General features: G+C 37.1%; 1 protein-coding gene across 2 annotated transcripts in view; it reads right to left on the reverse strand.

Moving 5' to 3' along the window:
- LOC109430702 (homeobox protein rough) overlaps positions 1–21,415 on the reverse strand; it is a 42,391-nt gene extending 20,976 nt beyond the window's left edge. For both annotated transcript variants that reach the window (XM_019706771.3, XM_062846389.1), the window contains exon 1: positions 20,155–21,415. In XM_019706771.3, the coding sequence (XP_019562316.3) occupies positions 20,155–20,656 (502 nt within the window). In that variant the 5' untranslated portion in view covers positions 20,657–21,415. The remainder of the gene's footprint in view (positions 1–20,154) is intronic.
- Between the last annotated feature and the right edge of the window lie 2,503 nt (positions 21,416–23,918).

The raw sequence follows: 23,918 nt of genomic DNA on the forward strand, positions 1-23,918 counted from the left end.
ATAGTTTATTAACTCTATTTTACTGACGGCTGACAACAACGTGAGCTGAGAAATTCGGAGGCGCATCATCAGCGGAAGTCGGGCCTACTACGGGCTCCAGAAGAAACTGCGGTCGAAAAAGATTCACCCACGCACCAAATGCACCATGTACAAAACGCTAATAAGACCGGTGATCCTCTACGGGCACGAGACATGGACCAAGCTCGAGGAGGACCTACAAGCACTCGGAGTTTTCGAGCGACGAGTGCTAAGAACAATCTTCGGTGGTGTGCAGGAGAACGGTGTGTGGCGGAGAAGGATGAACCACGAGCTCGCTGCACTTTACGGCGAACCCAGCATCCAGAAGGTGGCCAAAGCCGGAAGGATACGGTGGGCAGGGCATGTTGCAAGAATGCCGGACAACAACCCTGCAAAGCTGGTGTTTGCAACGGATCCGGTTGGCACAAGAAGGCGTGGAGCGCAGAGAGCACGATGGGCGGACCAGGTGGAACGTGACTTGGCGAGCATTGGGCGCGACCGAGGATGGAGAGCGGCAGCCCACGGTGTGTCTGGTAGAACAAAATTATTTAAAAAAAATCGGTATCGCTAAAACACCCACCAAACGAAAGCTGAAGGTCCCCTCTTTCATTTGAGCCTAAAAGAAGAAAGTTCTATCGGCGGGTCTAGAACAATTTTTTTTTTTCAAATATTATTATCATTGAGGCTTGTGTTTTTTCTTTTTTCAACCTTGATTGTAGCCAAATGGGCTTGTATGAGGTCGCCCATTAGTAACGTGTCCTTTTAAAAGAGTAAACGGGTCAAATCAAAAATTAAAAATTTTCCTTACAAAATATTGCTTAAACATAAAGTGCAAAAAAAAATATTTAAGGCAGTTGAATAGAATTTCAGCAGTATCTGGGCATACACGTATGGGCTTGTTCACAAATATCATAACGCTGGAGGGGGTGGGTGGGTGTCCTTCATGGTGTTACAGCCCGTATAAATATTTTTTCTTCCCATACAAACAATGTTACGAAGGGGTGGGTGGGTGTCAAAACAGGCCAATTTTGGCGTTATGATATTTGTGAATGAACCCTATACAAATAAACTTCGCCTTTTATACATGTGGAAGTAGTTATTGCGGCTGCAATTTTCTTATTTTTTATTGACAGTGTCTTATGATTTAACAGTTTAACGATCAAAGTAGGCCGAGTAATGTCAACAAAAATAGAACATACATCAAAGTAGCTCGGATAACGGGGCACAACATTTGGAAGGTAATCCATTTCGGAAAACTTAAAGTTTCTTGATGATGCAATTTAAATCGTTCAAAAGCATGAATAAAACGATCTAGAACTCCACATCAATTTTATCAATGTGATCGTCTTATATCCTTGTATGCCGTGGTTCGGTTAGAATTATCACATGCCGGTATTTGTTCAATTTGTGCACCTTTATGGTACCTAAGACTTAAACATGTATAGCTCCTGCAGTTATTGCAGTTAGGTATAGCTCCTTACTTTTAAAGATACAACTACGACAAGAACCCCCCTAAGTGACGAGGAAAACCAAACCAAAGAGTACGTTTTGTGTTTGAAGAAATGTTTTTTCGCCACAATTATCATCGAAAGCAGTTGATGTGTACTGTTTTAGATTTGTTCAGTAAAAAATATTGGTAACAGTATACCTTTGTGAACAGGTAGCCTTACTCAACTGACAAAAACAGAATAATTAATGCTACATGTCTAACGGTATATGTAGTAAGAACAATGTGCTAATCTGTCGGTTATCAATAGTTTGTTTTTTTTTGCTATTTTTTTAATCTGTATTAACGAGATTTTTAGCCCTTGGCTAGTTCATCTCGGGACCCACGCTTCACTTCCCTTCCGAAGGAAGAACTCACATTTTGCGAGTTTGTCGGGAGTGGGACTCGATCCCAGGTCCTCGGCGTGATAGTCAAGTGTTCTAACCATCACACCAGGTCCGCTCCACATCTTCTGCTAGCATCATGGCATAATAGACGAGTTAGCAACTTTTCATTCATTTCTACAGCTTTATTGACATATATACATGTTTTACATTAAAGTACATATGTCTGAGCACATACATATTAATCATAACGGATTGAAAATGTCATAACTTGTTCTTGTTTCTACTTGCAGGTTGTTGATATTATGAAAACTTTTTTTCTGAAAGATATCAGAGATAGCAGTTAGTACTACCCCACAAAAAAGTTCGGACTTGCTCTTTTAAATTTATCCCATTCAATGGTGGCGAATATACCCATTAGATTTACTCTCTATGAGCTTACATATTATTTGAAACCTTCTACATGGAGTTGCGGCCCTTATTTGTGAAATATGTAGTTCTGCAAGAACTACTACTTCTCATAATGGGCAAACGTGGCAGATCTAGCGCTACTACCGATGACGCAGAAAGAAATTTCTCGTTGCGGTTGTGTTCTAGATGCTACAGGAAAATGATCAAAGGCAAGCAGCTTGTTTGCACTGAAGCTGAAGTACATTGAAACAGGTTGAACATCATTCAGACTTCTCATAAAGTTGCTGCGGTTGCTGAATATTTGCGGGTTAAACCCAGAGATCAGGCAGATCAGATGAAGCTCTCAAATATTCATGAACTACCATCCAGATAGAAACCGGCGTCAACGAGTGACCTGAACAGTAAACCGATTTTGTTCACCGATGATTTGTTTTTGATAACGAAAAGTGTCCATAAAGCCACATCTGCAAAGGCGTGAGTACCCAGCACAACCATGCTGAGGATGACGGGTTCGATTCCCGGTCAGTCCAGGGCCTTTTCGTGAAGGAAATTTCCTTGACTTAAATGAGCATGTAGTATTTTCGAGCAAGTCACACAAAAGTAATTGGCAAAAGAAGTTTTAGTTAAAAACTGTGAAAGTGCTTGTAGGAGATAAAATAAGAAAATTTCAAACAAATCAAACAATTTCATTTATTCTTATTACATCTCCTACAGTGCTCATAGAACAAGCTAAGAAGCATGCGTTGTCCCTGTAGGGACGTTTCGCCAAGAAGAAGAAGAAGAAGAAGAAGAAGAAGAAGAAGAAGACGAAAGAAAACATGTGTCTTGAGTACCAGACGCGCATTGAAGTTGAGAAGCTGTTTTAGGAGCATATATGACGAAGTCACACCCCGAAATTTCAAGAGCACAAATCTGAAGAACCAAATGACGGTATATGCTGTAAAGGTGGTCGATTTGTGACCTGCTGGTGCCAGTCAAATACGAGACCCCAAAGACGTATATGCATCTGTCATAGGATGCAAACACATTATTGGAATCTAGATTGGAAATCAAAGGAACTGCATATCACTCGATTTTATACTCAATGTTCTAGTACTTTCACCACACTGTCCATAAACACAAAACTGTCATCGCCTGGATTTCCCATTCACATGGTACTATTGTGCTTTTATATGAAGAATAATAAACATAGTATAAAAATATATCGTCGGAAAATCATGCTTGCAATGGAAAAACAGTGTTTTGTCATAAATGTGTTCTTCGAAAAAAATGAAAAAATATCAAATTTTTTTCAAAAAAAAAATTGTTCTAGACCCGCCGATAGAACTTTCTCCTTTAAGTCTCACATGAAAGGGGGGACCCTTAGCTTTCGTTTGGTGGGTGTCTTAGCGATACCGATTTTTTTAAATTAATGTTGTCCACCAGACACACCGTGGCCACAAACCGAGTATTGTGGCGTACTATTGTTGATTATGTCTTGTCTTAATGATGTTGAACAAATAAATGTAACCACTAATTATCTCATTTTTCAATATTTTTGCTGAAGTATTATCTCTGTTTTTTCACCAACCCTACTTCTAAATTACATTTTCAGAGCCAAATTTTCAAAAAAATATAAATAAATCACTTAAACTACACAGATCGAAAAAAGAGTGTAAAATTCTGTGACATATGATGCACATAATTGGAGCGTGGGATATCATAGAAGTTTACATGACATATCATGTAAAGTTCATAAAATATCATGTAAACTTCCATTATATGTCATGTAATTCAGCATGACTCTGAGAGTTTCCATGACATATAACACAAATTTACATGATATATCATGTAAACCATCATAACATTAAGTTTACATGAGTAAAATGAAGTTTACATGACGTGTAAATCTCACTATTTTTATCTGTGTAAAGTTCTTTCTTAATTTAATAACGAAAACAACGCAACCCTATTATTGTGCTATATTTTTCACTAACCGCACACAAAATCTTCCCGTTTGTTCTTTCTGATTTTTACGCAAGCAATGTTGTGACGTCACTTTATCGGTGTTTTTGACGTCACTTTACTGATGGGCCAAGATTTGGGTACATAGTGAAAAAAATGTCCTCAATATTCGGCCCACATTCAATTTGTAAAATAGTTATTATTCGTTGAAAACAAATATACAAGTTCAAAATAGCGTCTTTGACTGTCGCATCAAATGTTCAGTTATTGAAAAGTCAATTCGAAATGTTCCAGAATCATGCCATTTATGATGATGTGTATACACTACCCACTAAGCCGAAGAGTCATGGCGTCTACAAAAGCTAAACAAAGTGACATTTTCATTCAATTTCAATGCTCCAAAGTGCTAAAATTGAAACGAAATGATACAGTTGTTGGTGCATAGCTTTTCCGATATCCAGTTATGCGTGTTTGTTTGAGTTTTTAGTTTACGTTGAGATAGGCCCAACGAGGGGACTATGTCCACGAAGCATCCCGACACCCTATCTGTGCAAAATTTCAGCACGATAGGTTGCTTCTACATTTTTGCGCATTTCAATTGAAATTTGTATGGAAAAACATACTTTTATTGCATTTTTGTCAGATGTTGAAAAAGTTTGTCTCATACTTTTTAACCGATAATATAAAATAATACACTATGGTGTTCTGAAAAACTTTATCGAAGACCGCAAAACGATCCGATGTTTGTATAAAAAAGTTATAGGTATTCATCAAACCGCATGCATGAGTTTAAGTTTTAACAATGTAAAGGAATGACAATAGCAATAAAATCATGCTGTTTCGGCAAGCAATGTCAACGCTATAACTTTTTTCGTAAGCGTATTAGATCACTTCGTGGTCTTCGACAAAGTTTTTCAGGACACCCTAGGCTATGTTTTCACACTATCGATTATATGGTTTTAGAACAATTCGAACTTTTTATGAGAGAAATGCAAAAAAAAGTATGTTTTCCCATGTAAAGTCCCATGCAAACTTCAAACGCGATGCGCAAAACGAAGACATAACTGATCGTGCCCAAATTTTGCACAGTTATCTGCAGTGCCGGATTTAGGGGGGCCAGGGCCCCGGGCCCCACATTTTGGGGCCTCCCACAAAATTCCACTTCACGAAAATGTGAAACAGGAAAAAAAGAAGTGCAGGAAATTTCTCTTGTTTTGATTTTTGTCATAAGAACTTCGAATTACTGGCTACTGGCAAGATGTACGTGATATGTTGTGATTTTCTTGAGTAAGACTGCAAATATTTGTCCATCTAATTATAAAATTTTAAATTTTGCCTTCAGAATTGATTACCATTTTTTTTTGTTTAGGAAAAAACACCGGATATCCTGAAAAAAATCTTCAACTAAATTCTAGAGGAACTCCAAACCTCTATAAATTACAGAGTAATAAAGTTCCTGCTAAATTTGTTTGTTTTTTTTTTCTGACTACAGTTTTTGAAAACATTTGGAAGATTTTTTTACAAAGTTCTTGAAAAAATCAAAGGATTTTTTTTTTTCCAAATTAAGAAGTGTTTTTGGAGCTCTTGTGTTTGATTTTACTTAGACAGCTTACGACTCACTTAAATCGGAAAACACCAAATCTGTTGAATCATTCATTAGAGGAAATCTAGCATGAATTTAAGGCAGATTATTGTGATGAGTTTCAGTCCAAACGTTTTGAGTAGAGAAATTTGCTCATTGAAATGAGGATGAATCCATGGCGAACTCCGGACGAGAAGGATTGAGAAAATTTCAGTAGAAATTTGTGGAGAAAATGGCTAAAAATTTGTTTGAGTTTACTGCTTAAAATTTTTAAGAAATTTCATAGAAAATTCTGTTGAAAATTGAGTGAAAAATTTCTTCAGGAACTTATCATCAACTTCCCCCAAAATTTCTTTAGCATTTTTTATTAGAATATTCTCTTTGATGCCAGCCAGAGTAAATAATGTGAAAAATTCTTTAGAAAGGCCGCCAAAACCTTCCATAACAGTCGCGTTAGAACAAGTTTTTGTAAAGTGTTCTTTATTTATGGTGATCGACCAGCAAGTTCTCCAGAGATTGCAGCAGAAATCCTATATAAATTTCAGTTAAAACAGAAGTTGTAAAAATTTTCTAAACGAACGGAAAAAATATGTGTATAAGTTTGCAATATAGTTGCCACTGTCTTATAAAGGGTTAACATATTTTCAAGAAAGATTATTATTTTATAGTTTTTCTCCATACATAAGTGACCCGATTTTGTCAGCCCCTATTTTTTTGGTCCCCTCTAAAATTTAAACAGATATTCATACTTTTTATCTCTCTATGTCCTGCCTTTCAGCAGGGTTTGATGATGATCATAAATTAATTGGCCAAGATTTAATTCTCTTCATCGACTCTCTCTTTCAAAATAAAGTGATGGTTGCACTTTTAGGTCATTAATCGCTAGGTTGCGATGCAGTCTAGCGTCTAAGTGTAAAAAAGTTCAATTGAATTTGCATCTTGTCAATTTAATTGGGTTTTTAAATTAAGAAAAATGTTTTGATTTTTTGATTTTATACGAAAGAGCACCTTTTTCTGAACCACTATGATTTTTTTCAGATTTTTAGAATTTTATTTTGGTATCTAAAATCGATTTCGAAGAGATTTTTTGAAATCACCTTTTGACAGCTGGGCAACTGCTTGACAGCTCTGCCCAGTACAAAATACGACGAGTGGTGATTCGACAAATCGCTCCCATACAAACTTCAAGTTGATTTTTAAATAGGTTCCCGGGCACCAAAATTCATGAAAATTTGGATTTCGGCTCAGTTTTGCATGCAGATTCAGAATATGGAACTATCTCAACACCGTTAAAGAAGCCAATTTGCAGAAGAGAGAGTCGATGAAGAGAACTCTCTTATGTTACTTTCGCCCTTATTTAAACTCAATCTAGAATTACGTAAGTGGGTACCGAGAATAATTCGAAGAACAATTATTGTTCACAATATGCGAACTTGACTGCGGAAAAAATCGCGACCATGGCACCGCTGGTCTAACGGTCCTCGCGGGTCAATCTTCACTTCTATAATTAGACTGCGAGCCGCAATTGTATTTTACCTAGTAATTTATGGAAATAGCATTCCAAATTAATGCAGGGATTTTTTTTTTCGAGGTGTTATGTCCATAATTTTTAGGTTTTGTAGTTTGTTTGTAGACTAATCAGTTAAATCTTAAAGGTTATATAGGTCCTCGCGTTTCTGCAATGGACGATTTCTCTTCATCGATTTTCTGTTTGGCAAATCATTTTCGGTTGTTTTTGTTGTTTTAGATGGTAGTCCTAGTCGTTCCGATCGCTCCGAGAGATCATCCGAACATTGAACTTTTTCCTGGAGTTAGCCGAAGTGAAAATCGATGAAGAGAAATCGATCATTGCAGATACAGGGGATGGCCAAAATGTTTGGGATAGGCAACTTTTTTTCTCTCACAAAACAGTTCAACATGCTATAACTTTTCATAGAGTGCATTAAAAAATCTCAAATTTTGACTGTTTGTCGACCTATTATATGTGCATCATTGGTACAAATTTGGGCTCGATTGATCAATCTTTCGCAAAGTTAGAACCGTTCGGGTAAACACTATTTTTTAGACAACTCATTTTTGAGCTGTCATATCTCGGAAATCAGTGAACCGAATTGAATGAAATTTTGAACGTACACTAACAATATACTAATGCTTCACAAACTATTAAAATATAGATACTTTTTGAACGTTGAAAAAAGTTATTATGGATTGACACTTTTTGGATTTTTCTCGAAAAAATGTATTTTTTTTACATCAATGTCAATAAATTTTAGTATTGATGTCCAAAGATTTTCCACTTCTGTTCTCAAATAATCTTTAATCAGATATATTAGAGCCTATTTAGATCAAAGGAAGAACACATTTAGTAGTTTTTGTGTGGTATTATAAATTTGACTTAGTTTCCTCTATATGGGTAAAAAATTCAAACCGATATAACTTAATTCACGGTGAGAAAATATTATATTTTATAACTTTGTATTAAGTATCAATATATTGTTGATAAACGTTAAAAAAATTATACAATTCGGTTCACTGGTTTCCAAGATATGACAGCTCAAAAATGAGTTGTCTCAAAAATAGTGTTTTACCTGAACGGTTCTAACTTTGCGAAAAATTATTCAATCTAGCCCAAATTTGTACCAATTATGCACATATAACAGGTTGATAAACAGTCAAAATTTGAGATTTTTTGATGCACTATGAAAAGTTACAGCGTGTTGATTTTTTTTGTGAGAGAAAAAAAGTTGCCTATCCCAAACATTTTGGCCACCCCCTGTACACCCGTATGATACTTAACGCAAGTATGTAACATTTTCAAAAATGAAGTTGGGCAGAATAGAATATTGCTATAACTCAATTTTGCACCGATTGACTTGGTTTTTGAGACACGATAAGATAGGCACAGTATCTAACCATGTTGAAAAATTCAAGTCAATTGGTTTGAAATTGACTGACTTGTAGCAGCATACAGATGGGTAAATTAATGGTTAAATTAGAAAAAAAAGTCCACAGCTCAGAGCTCAGATGAGAACTTGAACTCTTGATCCATATTCGCAAGACAAGTGCGTTAGGCGCTGTCCATAAACTGCGTAGACTAATTTTGGGCCATCTCCAACCCCCCCCCCCCCTCCCTCTCCGTAGACTTTTGTTCATACAGAATTTTCGAAATTTGTATGGAGCTTAGACTTCGTTGTTGTCTGCCGGTAGACGAAATCTTTCATCCCTGCGAAAGTAATCCCGTCTATCATAACTCTGCTGCCAATCAATGCTTGTCCTGCCGCACGCGGTTCCGTTTGCAAACATGCACTTTGCGCTTGACGCGTTCTTTATCATTGCGACCTTTGCTGTGTCACGTTTCTAAGTGGATGCACACTTCTGCCACCGTTTTAGCAATAATGTCATTCGCAAAACAGTTTTATACCATTTATCGTCGCTTCGATCAGTCTAGTGAGCTTCCCAGAGAAGCCATTCTCGTCCATGATTTTCGTAGCTCTGTGCGGTCGATTCATCGCACTATAAAATAATCTAGCTAACTACTACAAACATCACTACAAATTGTACTCCACCGATCGTGCCCTATTGTTCAAATTCACTTACAGATCAGAAATTTCGAAATTCTTCAAATTGCCCAAATAACCACGATGCTGAAGCCTTATTGCATGCAGATATACGGTGTACTTAGAGCAATCATTACTTTACATGCAAACTTAAAGTTGATTTAAAGTGAAAATGGGCAATTATGCGACTGCTCCAAGATTATACCAGTATAATCTTAATTTTATTCTATAATTGCCCACTTCCACTTTAAATCAACTTTAAGTTTGCATGTAAAGTAATGGTTGCACTAAATACACCGTATATCAGCATGCAGTAAGGCTTCAACACCGTGGTTACTTGGGTGGGTTTTTAAATTTTGAAAATTGTAGGGAATCGCACCACTTGGGCGGTGGCTTCTATATTCGTCTGTTTTCCACTATAACTCAGTCAAATTTAAACCAATTGACACAACTTTTGGAATGTGGTAAGATAGGTATAGTATCTACTCGTGTACAACATTTCAAGTCAATTGGTTCAAAATTGTCTGAGTTATAGTGGAAAACAGACGAATATAGAAGCCACCGCCCAAGTGGCGCGATACCCTATTGATTTTTTGATTTTATACAAAAGAGCACATTTTTCTAAGCCACTATGATTTTTTTCAGATTTTTAGAACTTTATTTTGGTATCTAAAATTAATTTCGAAGAAATTTTTTGAAATCACCTTTTGACAGCTGGGCAACTGTTTGACAGCTCCGCCCAGGGATGATTCGACAAATCGCTCCCATACAAACTTCAAATTGATTTTCAGATACCTTCCCGGGCTTCAAAATTCATGAAAATTTGGATTTCGGCTCAGTTTGACATGCAGATTCAGAATATCGAATTATCTTAACACCGCTAAAGAAGCCAATTCACTTACAGATCAAAAATTTCTGAAGAAATTTCCTTACAAACTCCGCCAGCTGTTTCGCATGTATTTTTTCTCGTTTCATTCGAAAATCTTCTAAGCAATCAGACAAAGCTTCTTTCAGTAAAATTGCCTACAAACAGTTTCTACAAAGATAATATTCGAACAACCGTATGTTGTTCGATTGGGAATTTCTTTAAGCTTTTCCAATTGAAACGTATTTTTCGATTCAACAACAAGTTAGGTATAGACATCACATTACTTAAGAACAAACGTCTGTAGATTTATCGGGAATTTGTTCAGCTTTGTCAAAAAGCAGCCTAGGAAACGTCTTCGAGGTATCTAAATGTAGTATGTTGGAGTTACTCAGTGACCGCCAAAAACAAACCCGGAATTGATTGTAGTCAAGTCAAGAGCAATTTAAGTTTTGAATCAAATTCCTATTAGTGAAATATGCATATGCTAACCTTGTTCGTGCAAATACTGATGCTCACTTCGCTATCGTAGTGCACGCTCGGCGTGCCTGTCTGGGACATGATGACCCCAATGCACGACTAGGATTAAACCTGTGCTAACCAATTCCTATGTTTTTAAAGTCCTATAAACTTTCAATCTCTTGAAAAAAAAAGGCAATTAGCTAAGCCGTACGGAAATATGAACCCATTCTAATCTCTGCAATTTTAATGTTCATAACAGTATCACATTGCGAAAAAAATGCCCCATTCGCCGAATGAGCAGCTCAAAACGAATTGAGTGAAAAGTTAAGCAGGGAGCAACTCCCCCTTCTACACGAAATATTACAAGTTCAGTAATTTTTATGGCTTATTAACGTTATATACATAGGTAGCTGCGACAGCGGCAACTAAACGCAAATGACCCCGTCGCTTCACAGTGTCAACTGTATCGGTTCAACGCTGTGACAGGATATTGATACAACCGCCCCGTCCGTCGAATAGGTGAAGCCTTGTTGTAGCAGTTGAAGAGCCGAAATTCCGGACATGCATATTTCTTTTTTTAATCGTAAATCTTGGCATTGAGTCCTAAGAAAAAAAAAACCTAGTGGTTGTGGTACATTCATCCACTACGTCACACAAAAGTGTATTGTTTTTTACTTCCGTTATCCTTTTATTGTGTTGTCTGAGAATAAATATTATGGGCAATTGGTAACATAGGAAGCATATCGGCATTTTTGAACGTCCCCTTCAAATATCGAATTGCAATTCCTTATTTAGGCAACATTGCCATTGGGGACCTTACGTTCGTTGTGCTAAACGGATTTCCCGCAATTGTGGTTTTGCCGTTTACACCACAGCAATAACATATGTATTACTGTGAAGATACTTTATAATGCTTCGAAGACAAATCAGATAGGGGGAAATGGCATCGCAGGGTACATTGGGTCAAATATTTGACAAGGAAAGAGCTCAAAAAAACAACATTAGTTTGACACTAATGAAAGTTCCATCGAGTCAAAGAAGATGTTTGAGCATTGTTATTTTAGACACATATTGGACCCTGTGTACTAACGGCTAAATATTGCCAAAATAATGTCAGAAAAATCAATACCGGGTGGTTTTTTCATGAAATTTCGTGACAGAATTTGGTTGAACAAGTTTGAACTTTAAGTTAAATAACTTCAAAAGTAAAAAAAAAGAAAATGTCATTTTGGGGCGAGATTGATCAGCAGCAAGCAATTGAACCTTGATAAGAAAAGGAAATTGGCTTCTTCACTTAATACCTACTGATCTTCTGAACACGAATAACGAATAAAAACTCCTACAACTAATGGGTTGGGCTGTTAAATAGCAAATTTAAATTTTGAAATTGATCATTAAATTTAGTCTATTTCTTCTGAAATAAACGAGTTCAACCTCATTACATCACTTTTTCAACAAAAGCTGAAACTTTTAGAACTTATTCATGTCCAGAAAAGCTACATGACATCACAATCAAGGTTCCATAAAAATATGAACACAAGACAAAAGGTTTAAGGCAATTGTTTCTATAGTACTAACGGTTTTGGACTATGTAAGAAACACACCGAAAAACCCTTAAAAGTAATATAAGACTAACATGTTCTTAAAAATGAAAAGCCCACAATCATCTCTAGACATTTATGAATAAGATGAGGTATACATTTTATGATCATGTGTAGAAGTTGCTAATATGGAATTACAAATTGGTCTACGAAAGATCAATTTCACCCCGCTGATCAAATTGACCCCGATTTACGGTACTTACGTCACTTTAATGCATAATATTAAGGAAGTCAAGGAAATTTCGTTTACAAAAAGTTCCTGAACCGACCAGGAATTTAACCCATAACCCTCGGCATGGTCATGCTAAATACCAAAGACTTTACAGGACCCTAAATCAACAACCTATAGACAGACAGTGCCTACCTAGAACTAAACTAAAAAATCTGTTTGTGATATTATGATAATTAACTCTTGATTTCGGTGGGGCTTCTATTTTGGGCACTTTTACCATATAACTCGTCAATTTTAGGCATTTTTTTGCACGCGATAATTCACTTCCAAAAAAAATTTCATGACAAACTTCTTTCGCGACTCCATAAGGAGTTTCATGAAAAATTCCGCAAAAACGTTCAGCAGGGAACTCCATTGAGTAATAGGTGTACATCAGGGGTTCTCAAACTTTTTCAGCTTGCGACCCACTTTTGGTTTTCAAAGAATTTGGCGACCCATTATCACGAAAATTTATAAAATAAGTCATTTTTTTTTGCAAGTTTGCCCTGCCTTTTTAAATAAATACATTTTATTATTTTCATAGGTTGTAGTAAACTCACGTAACGTAGCCCTCGAAATGAAAAACAAAATATTTAAAGTGCTCTTTTAGTTTTACGGAAAAGTCTAAGAAAGGTTCAGGTGCCCAAGTTTGAAGCAACTCTTAGTCTTAAAAAATTGAGATAAAATTTAAAGTTTCAAATAGAATATATCTGGCATCAGATATAGTGGCAATTTTATGCTTCTGCAGAACCTTGAAATTTAATTGAAAATGAAATATCGGTTGAAAATGCTATACATATTCTCAGCGAGTGGGTGAACACGCCTTTGAAATTCTAAAGGTTTTAGAATTATAGTACTGTTGGATGGTCAGATGAGTCCTCTTGAAATGTTTAATAATATCCTTCATACGCAATTGTTTTATTTCCATTTTTATTGAAATCACTTCTCATTTGGTCCATTGAAGTTATAATCATCATTAATCATAATTATCGACATTCATCTGAATTTCACCAGATGTTTAGCTTTACTGAAGTTAGGTAAACGTAAGTTTTCTTGACGAAGTTTGGTAATTTTTTGTTGATTTTTGGTATTTCCACAATTTTTTATGTTTTATCTGCAGAAACTGGCGTGTACGCAAAGATGGTTAGAAGGAAACCTGCAAACCATCTTTGGTGTAAGTCTAACAGAAAATGCTAACTGCAATCAAAAACTTGAATTCATTATTTCCCAAAAAATAAGCAAAATCTAAAATTTTACTCCAATCATAAAACTTTCCACAGTCGACAGTTTCCATTCGCGCACGACAGACGTCTGTTCACGCAACTCAAACTTCCCGCGATCACTGTTGAAGCACAAGATGTCTTCGTACAGGAAGAATACTCTTGTAGTGGACTTCAGTGTCTTGCCGAAGCGCTTACCAACGGACAAGGTGGAGGAGTTCCTCAAGCATTTCGTGAAAATCGATATGGCTGATGTAAGGAGCGTCCAACTGCATACTCTAAGGAACTGTGTGTACCTCGAAATGCACAATGCAGGCGTTCCTCCTCGCCTGGCAAAACAACATCATCTACAGCACTCAATCGACTACAAAGGAACCATCTACTACATTCCAGTTTATGTAGACGGTCCCACTACCACCATTCGGATTCACGATCTTTCCCCACAAATGCCCAATACAACGATCTCCGACTACCTGCAACAGTACGGCAAAGTCATCTCCATCACCAACGAAGTGTGGAAAAACTATTTTGCTGGACTACCAAACGGTGTAAGAGTGGTACGCATGAGGATGGAGAAGCCGGTGCCGTCACACATCAAAATCGACGATCAACCTTCGCTTGTCACCTACCCGAACGGCGAGAAACCCAAACCATCGCCGTCTGTCCACGAGAAGGAAGAAGAACAAAAGCAACGCCTAGAACAAACGTCTAATTCTGCTGCTGTCGATCCCGCGAACGGTGATGATCTCGGTGATGATCAACAAAAATTGCCGTTTGAAATCGATGATGATGATGACGACGACAACGACAATAGAGAAACTGACGAACTACAAACAACTACGAAGCGGCGAATGTCCACCAGAACATCGAGTGAAGATAATGACGTAGAGCAAACGTATGTCAAGAACCAGGAAGAACAAGAAGGAAACGAGCGATGTGAATCTTCTGATTCGGGTTGGAGAGTGACCCGATCAAGGAAATGTAAGAAAACAGATAAAAATTGAACTTTGATTGATTTAGGTAGAATAATTCATAAGTGAATTCGCTGACAAACCATGTATGAAAATTAATTATATCATTTGAATTGTTTTATTATTGGAAGATGAACCGGACACGAATGCACTTTCATGTGTAAAGTGTCGATAATAAAAAATGAAAATGAAAATGAAATAAAACTTTCGATAGAACACAGACAGTAGCTTCAATATTCAATATACTCCAGACTTGTTATACAAAATTTTGAATAGAATTAAGGAGAAATCGAAATTCTAGAAATTATTCTTCTAGAAATAGATTCTCCAAGGGTACTGAAAATAAGAAAATGGCTAGCAATAACATTCGAAGTCAATAAAGAATTCGCGAGCCACTTAAAAGCAGCTCGCGACCCACCAGTGAGTCGCGACCCATAGTTTGAGAAACGCTGGTATACATGTATGGGTTCAATCATAACTTTCTTCAGAGTTTCCCTAAAAATCCTTCTACAAATAAACTTTTTGAACTTTTGAGAAAAAAAATCCATCGGCACATACGCTGTTCATTGAACTCAAGCACATGTTTTGCCACGGTGTGCACATTTAAAAGGTGATATGCATATTAAGGAAATCTGAAAGTTTTTTTGATAACGTAATTCAAATCGTTCAAAGGCGTGAACACAATGATCTAGTACTCCACATCAATTTGACCCACGTAGAAGGGCAATAAGAACGACGCACAGTGATGCGAGGGCGGAAAAAAGTCGAAAAATCAACTTACGTATTTTGATTCAAATGTATTTTTTCTTTTTTTCTCGACATTTGAATAGTCTATTTTCAAAATTTGGTGCTGATTGAACGAAAATTGATTTTTTTTCCAGAGCTTTAAAGTGGGTGTAAATCATACTTGAAATTTAAGCTCCCATATAAAATGTATGGAAAAACAAAAACATGCTTCCTATAAGTTTTCAAATATGAGCACACATTTGTACACATTTGACGCTATATTCATTTTGAAGATTTTTTTGTCAGCTTTCAGAAAACCTAGGGGTTATTTTGCGCAAACTTGCGCAACACATGTTTTTTCGGCAAAGAAACAACTAGAAAGCCCTTATGTTGAATGACATTTGACCTCCTGCTTATAGTTAGCGTATTGCTTTACTTATTTTGAGAATAAAATGAGGTACATGTATATCTTCAAATTGTTACGATTGTATTGCTTCCATTTCTTATCTTTTATCATTCCACTTTTTATTTTCAAGGCTCAGACGTCACGAAGCTTTACGGAGCCATGCATGCAACTCATACATAGACGTGAGGTCAATGGGAAAACATCTTTATATCTAAATTATTTCCAACATTTTCTCAAATTCTACATTAAAGAAGTTTCTATTCATTTGTATCAGCTCAGCTACCATAGCGCATAACAGAGCCGATGTTTGTTGTAGAATGTTAACATTTTTATGTGTGAAAAGTATTTTAGTTATTGTAGTCTGTGTTCGATTTATGACCGTTCCAGAATGTTTTCGTATTTAAAATTTCAATTGCGATGGTGTCCCTTTGTGCCTTGTTTCTTGATTTTCTCGAAGTAAAAAGGACCAATTTTAATTAGAAAGCATGAAATGACCCTAATATTCAAATCCGATCTTTTGATAAGTTGGTTGGCATGAATTTATCAACAAGCAAAAGTTTGATATTCACGCAAAACGTAACGCGTGGAATGTGTCAACGCCAACAAAAAAGGTAAATTGGCGTAGACAATTTTCAGTAAATAACTACGGAAGTGTTTAAAGAACTTTAATTGAAGCTGATGAGCAGATTTTGTTGAATCTGGAACGTTACACCAATAAATAGAAGGAAGTTGTTTTTATCGAAATTGTAAACCAACGTATGAAATGAAAAAAAAAAAAACAAAATACTTGAACTAATTAATCCATGTTAAATATATCAGGTTTTGAAATTGTTTGCATTACACACTTCTGGTAAACTTTTTTTTTGTCCTGTGTGAGTAATTACGTGTTTTTGTTTTTCTATCGGATATTTTGCCTAATTCAAATAGATCCTAATTTTCGCCACTTCCTAAAGCATTGACCAATAACTCTATGCTCCGGCTTATTTTACCGGTAGCTGTTCGAAAAATATTTCTTTACAATATTTTTTTAGTATTGATTCAACATTTTTTTGTGTTCATGAATATTAGAAATTTATGGAAAATATAAATAAATACATAACTACTAAAAACATACATAAGTGCTGGTACGAAATTGTTTTAGTTGGTTCAAAAGTGTAACGGTCAAACGAACTGGTTCTTCTGATCATTTAGGAGAACTTCATATAGGAGAACTTCAACGTTTCTCAAACTGAACAATAATTTATTTTAATCGGTTCATAACTAAGTTGGTTTTAGCCAGTTTGCAAAATTATTTAGTTTCGTTGATCTGTCATTGCACAGGCTAAACTTTTTTATTCTTTTCAAAAGTATATCGGATTAGTGAACCGGCTTTCCTTATCACTTATTTTGGTCCTATGTTTAATCGTTCATACAAATAATTTAACAATTATCAAGCTGGACAGCAAAATTAATTAACCGGTTCATAAATTATTGTTTTTGATTAACCGGGTTTAAAAATTATCTTTTTTTTTGTCGAATGGGCATCCATTTACTAGTGGGATGAATTTCTTGATTTTACCGGTTCGAAAATGAACCGGTTTTCCAATTCACTTATTTTATTTTTTGTAGAAGGTTAGCTATAAGAAGTAATTATAAAACAACTATCCTCAAGAGATATACTGTAATTATTTAACCGGTTAAAAAATAGATCGGTTAGACAAAACGGTTCAACAAATAATGCATTCTCCACTTGTTTATCATCATAATGTATAGAACATCAGCATAATACCAGTTGGACGAAATCCGTGATTTTACCGGTTCAAAAGTGAACCGGTTGAGCAAACCAGTTCGCAAAATAATACATTTTATTCATGTTTAATTTCCCATGAAAATAAATTATAAAAAAATTAACGATTTCTAATCGGAATTATAAAATATTTTTTACCGGTTTAAAAATGAATCGGTAAAATGAACCGGTTCGGCGAAATGAACATTTCTATTGTACTATTCGCTTCTCACTCAAAAAAAGTCGGTTATCTCCATTGATTCCCTTTTGGACGTTGGAGGGTAAAAACATTCCCAAATTGTCCACTTCCCCAGGGGAACCAGGATTCCGGAACGGTCCTGAAAGTGGCCAACCTGGTCCAAAAGTTCTGAATTGACTTTTAGTGGTCCTATTTTGCATAATTATGACAAACGATGTGTCGCAAGATAGGTTTAAAAAAAATCCAAATTTTCCACTTCCCCAGGGGAACCAGGATTCCGGAACGGTCCTTAAAGTGGCCAATGTGGCCCATAGGAAGTCAACATGACTTCTAGTTAACTTATTCTAATAAATAATAAGGTTTTTATAAGCTTTGAACGAATATCATGCATGTTAAGACTTTTTGCCACCTTTTGTATGGAGCCGCATCACTGTGCGACGTCACATGTTTAAGTCGACTCTCCACATGTCGATGTTCTACATCTCGATATCTCTCTTTATCTCGATGGTTTGACCGGTTCTCCTTATCTCGATATCTATTTATATCGATGCGATCTCGTTCGTTTTTGTTCTAGATTGTCTCTCCATATGTCGATATGTCCATTTTTAGATCTCGTTTTTTAGGTGGAAAACATTCTGGGAAGGCGAAGTGACATCTGTTTGTTGACGGTTTCTCCTAGTTACGGACGATTTTTCAATCTAGTATGCATTACAAATTGGTTCTTGTTTCGATCTCTCCCTATCGCGATGGTCCCTTCAATATCGAGATGTAGAGAGTCAACTGTAATTCCAAAATTGATGTTTACATAGGTAACTAGTACTCGGGGCCCGTGGCGTAGTGGCTACACGTTCACTTCATAAGTGGATGGTCATGGGTTCGATCCCACCCCGGCACTTGCAATTTTTCGTCAGTTGCTCTTCCCCCCGAGAGCGGATGACACCTGACCCTCTTCTGAGCATATGCTCTAACGGATCCGGAAACTTGGATATCGGCTAACGGCAGCTCATAATGGACCCCCAATCGGACTGGAATTGGAACAGGAGCCACACAGCAACATCGTGCTCATCATTCTACCATGGACAGGGTAGAAAAGTGACAGCAGCGCAAAGGCTACCAGTTCGAATTAGAATTAGTGGAATTGGAATAGAATACATTTAGTCGATGTACAAAGTGTACGTGCAGTCGCCAATAGGGTCCTAAAATGAAAAATATTTCCCCGGTTTTGCTGCATAACACGAAAGAGCATGCTTTTCTGATCTCAATGGTAATTTTTCCATACTTAAACAATAACAGAATAGTTAATAAACTTGAAAATAAAATAATGATGAGCAGGTCTTGTTTGACAGTCGAGGTCAACCTTGACGTAACGAAAGTGAAACGGCGGGTTGCAAAAGACACCACATTGGCTCACTTTTAACAATAAATGTTCCTGTTTGACATACACGGTAAACAAAATTTACCCAAAATTTAGTGCTAAACAAGGAGTGTTGCAAAAATTATTAAAATTTTTGAAAATATATTTTATGGGCTTTACCTAATAGGAATACTTAAAAAATGAGTAAACATATCGTTTTAATCAATGCTTGATCGAATTATGCAGAAATTGAGATAGGCCTTTAGGAGCCTATTGGTCGGCGTTAAGTCAGACTGGACCATCTGTTTCTTAATGATTTTGGGGAAATGTCCTGCAAGTACTTGGGATATCAAATCAAGCACATTATTTTCTGAAAAACTGCAGTTCTTTCATGTAATAACCCATCAACATCAAAGAAACGCCAAAAAAAATCAAAAATATCGAATTCCTTAATTTATCTTTACCTGCCCAAAAAATGCGTAGTCCACTCTGACTTAACGTCGACCAATTGGAATCGCTCACGTAGTGCCCTAGTGGACAAAAGAGCTGTAAATTAGGTTAAGTGGTTAAGGAATAAAAAAAAAAGTAACTAGCCTGGCAAGCACCCCTCTTTGCAACTATCCCAAGTAACCACGCTGTTGAACGCGCACAACGCACATATGCTGACATGCATTACTCTATATAATCCATTAAAGTTGAATTAAAGTGGGAAGTGGTGCCACTATTGGTTAATTACAATTATACTAGTATAATCGTAAGTCAGCAATAGTGACTGGTGCCACTGGCCACTATAATTCAATTTTAATGGTTAATGTAGGTGTAGGGCAATGTGAGCCAATATATGCGCTTTAAATATGCAAAACGTAAAGCTTCAACATCATGTACTTGGCGGCACTCCAAGGTGCCATTCAATTCTCTTGCACAACACAGATATTTTTAGAAAGCATCAAATTGTTAAGTACCTAAATTAAAATTTAAAGCCTTCTAAAGCCAGTTTAGTGCAAATATTGTTTGATTCGCCAAAATACTTACAAAAAGCTGACAGCCCCGCAGGCATGTGGGACCCATCGGGCCCAAGACCGAAGAAAGGTCTAAAGGTACTGCCATAGCCGGCTACTAGAGGTCCTATCGGTAATCCTTGTTGTCCGAAAGAAGTAGACGTCTGGCCTACTGGTAGCGTTGTTGTATATCCTGAATATGATCGTTGATCATACGAATCGCTTATTCGCACCGAATCACTGTAGAGCGTACCAGGACCGTCCGTTTCTTCGATATCCAATGTCGGTGAAGATCGACTTGTGCTGTCTGAACTCACTGAGGGGGATCTTATAGGATCGATCAGTTGACTTTCTGTCTCTAGATTAGCTGCATAGCGCGGATTGGGACTTTCTTTTTCTAAATGACCATACAATCGTTCGAAAAACTTTCGTGGCGATGAAGGTCTATTGGCACACACGTCACTAGTCTTCTTGTCATTCATATTTTCTTCTAAGTTATATATTGCACTACCGTTATTGTTATCCGTTAGCATCATGATGGCTGATGTGAAGTTCTAGCACTAACTACCGTTTATTGTCGAAGGAGCGCATGCAAGTCTTGATTCCACCAAGGATCAATTATGACTGAAGGAATGCTTTCCTTCCAGTTTAACAAAAAAAAAAATAGAATCACTTCAACGCAAACAAAAACGTGTGCGTCAGGCAGTGTGGAGACATGAGAAACCCGACAAGGATGACACCCAAGTCTTCTGATTTGAGATGATCTCCCCTCTTTACATGGGCAATTTCCGGTATGCACTTGCTTTCCTGGAGAGAGAGCTAACATTGGCAATTTCTCTCGGTGTGAGATAGATTGTAGCGAGAGAATGTAAACAAACTTCCTGATTGGTTACTGTAGACACACCCCCTAAAATGCGAAAAGCCTGTTGAAGGCGATGTGAATGGGGAATGTATACATACAGGCGTATAATTTATGATTCGTGAATGTCATTTGATGAGTTTGTACAGTTTGAGGGGAAGGATGGTGTTTTACGTTTAAACTCATCAATATATTGATTATTGATGCAAATATTGAGAAAAATCAGAAAAAGTTTGATTTAAGGTGGGACCTTATGTCCACTTTTTAAATACATACTGCATTTTGTCTCACGTTTTTAAGAGCACAAATCTAGAGATCCATCAATCGAAGCGGTCTAAAAAAAATGTCCTTTAGGCTTCACGATTTTCCATGGTGCGTGTGAGTTTGCGCTGCATTGTTTGGTCAGGTATTTTTTTACGTGACCGCGTAAATGTAAACTCCAAAAGACGCTTTTTTATTTTGGATTCCAAGCCATTTTTGCTGCTCCTCGCCCGCCTAAACTGGCAGTCAAACGGAGAGTAGGGAGTATATCCGGCCTATCCGCGTGCGGTTTAAGTACGAACGGACAGAGTACCGGACTGCCGACACTCCCCCTCCGCACCTTTAATCCGGCGAACATTAACGGGAGCTAAGCAACGTCGACGATTGGCCACGAAGCACCGACCACGAAAAAGCCTGCGCAGTGTAGAAATAATATGTGTGATAAAATATGTTTCTTATTTATCAATTGAGGATCCATCCATTAAATAGATTGTTATAATTTACAAAAGTATTTAAATCCAAATTCAATGACACGATTTGTGCGAGTGTACTAGAGTTCTCTAGAATGACTTGAAACGAAAGATGATCATGAAAGAAAAGCGAGTGCGAGGATACACGAGCAAACTTTGAATAGCCGACCTGGAGGACGCCAGCTAGCTGTAAGCTGAACGGATCGCAATGCGCGGAAGAGAGAAAGAAAAAAAACGAAGTGGCATTGCATGGTTAGGCTGTGACCATAGTGGCTAAGGTGAGATGCGATCGGATGCGATAAGTTATGAGATGAGAAGAGGGATGTTTGATAGGCCATAGTGCATGAGGTTTTCAATGAGGGTGCGCATGTTGTTTTCACATCCTTTTTCGCCTATTTCGTGCGCATCAACGACTCGCGTGATTTGATCGATGAAGTCGCTTGTATGTTGAAGCGCTTCTTTGGATGTGGGTAGTGAAATGATCGTGTCTTCCATAAGAGCGGAAAGATAAAATGCACCCGCTTTTTGTTTTGCGCGGGTCATTTTTTTTTTTGCTATAACTTAGTCAGTTTTGATCCTATTGCAATAGCAAAAACCGAACATTTCAAAAAAAAAAATCTGGTGAAACTGTACAAGATTGAGATTATTGAGAAAAGAATGTATAACATGTAATCATATCCGCGTGAGCGATGTCTTTATGTATAGACATATTTTTACTTTCTGAACTGGGCTATCTGAGGACTGTATCGTTAATTATGAGTACATCTTTGAGGCCCTGTATTAAAAAGACTAAGTCTTATTTTGACAACTGCTGTGTGTTAATGTGTTGCTAGCGTTTTAAACAAAAGATAACCTTCATTAAAAGTTAAAGTTTTTCCTCAACTGGAGCAACGCGAGTGTTTACGGATGAGAAGCGAAAATCGATTGTGACCAGGTACTGCTATGAAAAATGATTATCGCTAAGGAAATTAGCAAAAGTTGGAGAGGTGTTAGCGTTTTTTCTGTCCAAAATGCTGTCAAACGATTCGGTAAACATAACACACTGATAGACTCACCCGGACGCGACAGAAAACCAGGTGCGTCCAAGTCAAATTTAGACAGCAAAATTTGCAAAATCTTCAAAAGAAAAAAGCAGGTATTCATCATAGATTGTGCAAAAAAGTGTGGAACGACTATTGGTATGGTTCAGCGCGCCAAGGAGCGTAGTTCCCTGAAGACTTACCCAAAACTGAAATGTCCAAAAAACAGTCAAATTCTGGCGGATTATGTGAAAACTCGGGCTCGGAAACTGTACGACGATGTTTTGAGCAAAAATTACATGTGCATAATCATGGATGATGAAACGTATGCCATATTGGACAACAAGGCACTTCCAGGGGCACAGTTTTTCACTGTGAAGCGTGGCACTGATGTTCCGAATTCGGAGAAATCATTTTTTTTGCAAAAAGTTGGGAAAATGTATTAGTTTGGCAAGCATTTTGTCAAAGTGGTATGAAATTGTCACCTTTCTTCACCGTTCCAAGTATGAACGTCGAAATATGCCGGAAGGAATGTCTCCAGAAACCAATTCTATCACTCATCTGAAAGCACAAAGGTCCTACATTATTTTTATCGGATATGGCATCCTGCCACTATGCGCGTGACACCTTTGACTTCTATGAAGAAAACAATATCCAATTTGTGGAAAAGGCAATGAACCCTTCAAATTGCCCGCAAATTAGGAACATTAAGAAGTATTTGGCTTTGATGAAAGGGAAACTACGGCAAAAGGATAGAGGAGCAGAGGACGTCATCAAATTCAAGAAAAACTGGACCAAGCAAAACCATCGACGGAACGGTTGTCCAAAACCGTATGAAGAACACCAAGAAGAAGGTGCGAGAGCTGGCAAGATCCACGAAAAATTAAATATAAAATGATACCATGGGCTTTTCTGATGATGATCGAAATTGATGTTACACTATTTTCGTTAAGGGATCTAGTTTTGCCTGACAAAGAAAAAAGCAGAACTTTTCGATCAGAATCCTTTTAGCAATTAAGTTGAATACCATAAAACCTTAACCTTCCAGGACGCGCGCCATCAAGCAACCGAAACTGCACCGCGATCGCGCTGAATACGAAAAGCGAGGTTTTTGGTAGTGTTGTACTTTTTACAACAGCGCGCGCGCTGAAGGGTTAAACTTTCTAACTTGCACATGAATAACATGCAC

This window comes from Aedes albopictus, chromosome 1 (genome assembly GCF_035046485.1).
Source record: "Aedes albopictus strain Foshan chromosome 1, AalbF5, whole genome shotgun sequence".
NCBI classification, from domain to species: Eukaryota; Metazoa; Arthropoda; class Insecta; order Diptera; family Culicidae; genus Aedes; species Aedes albopictus.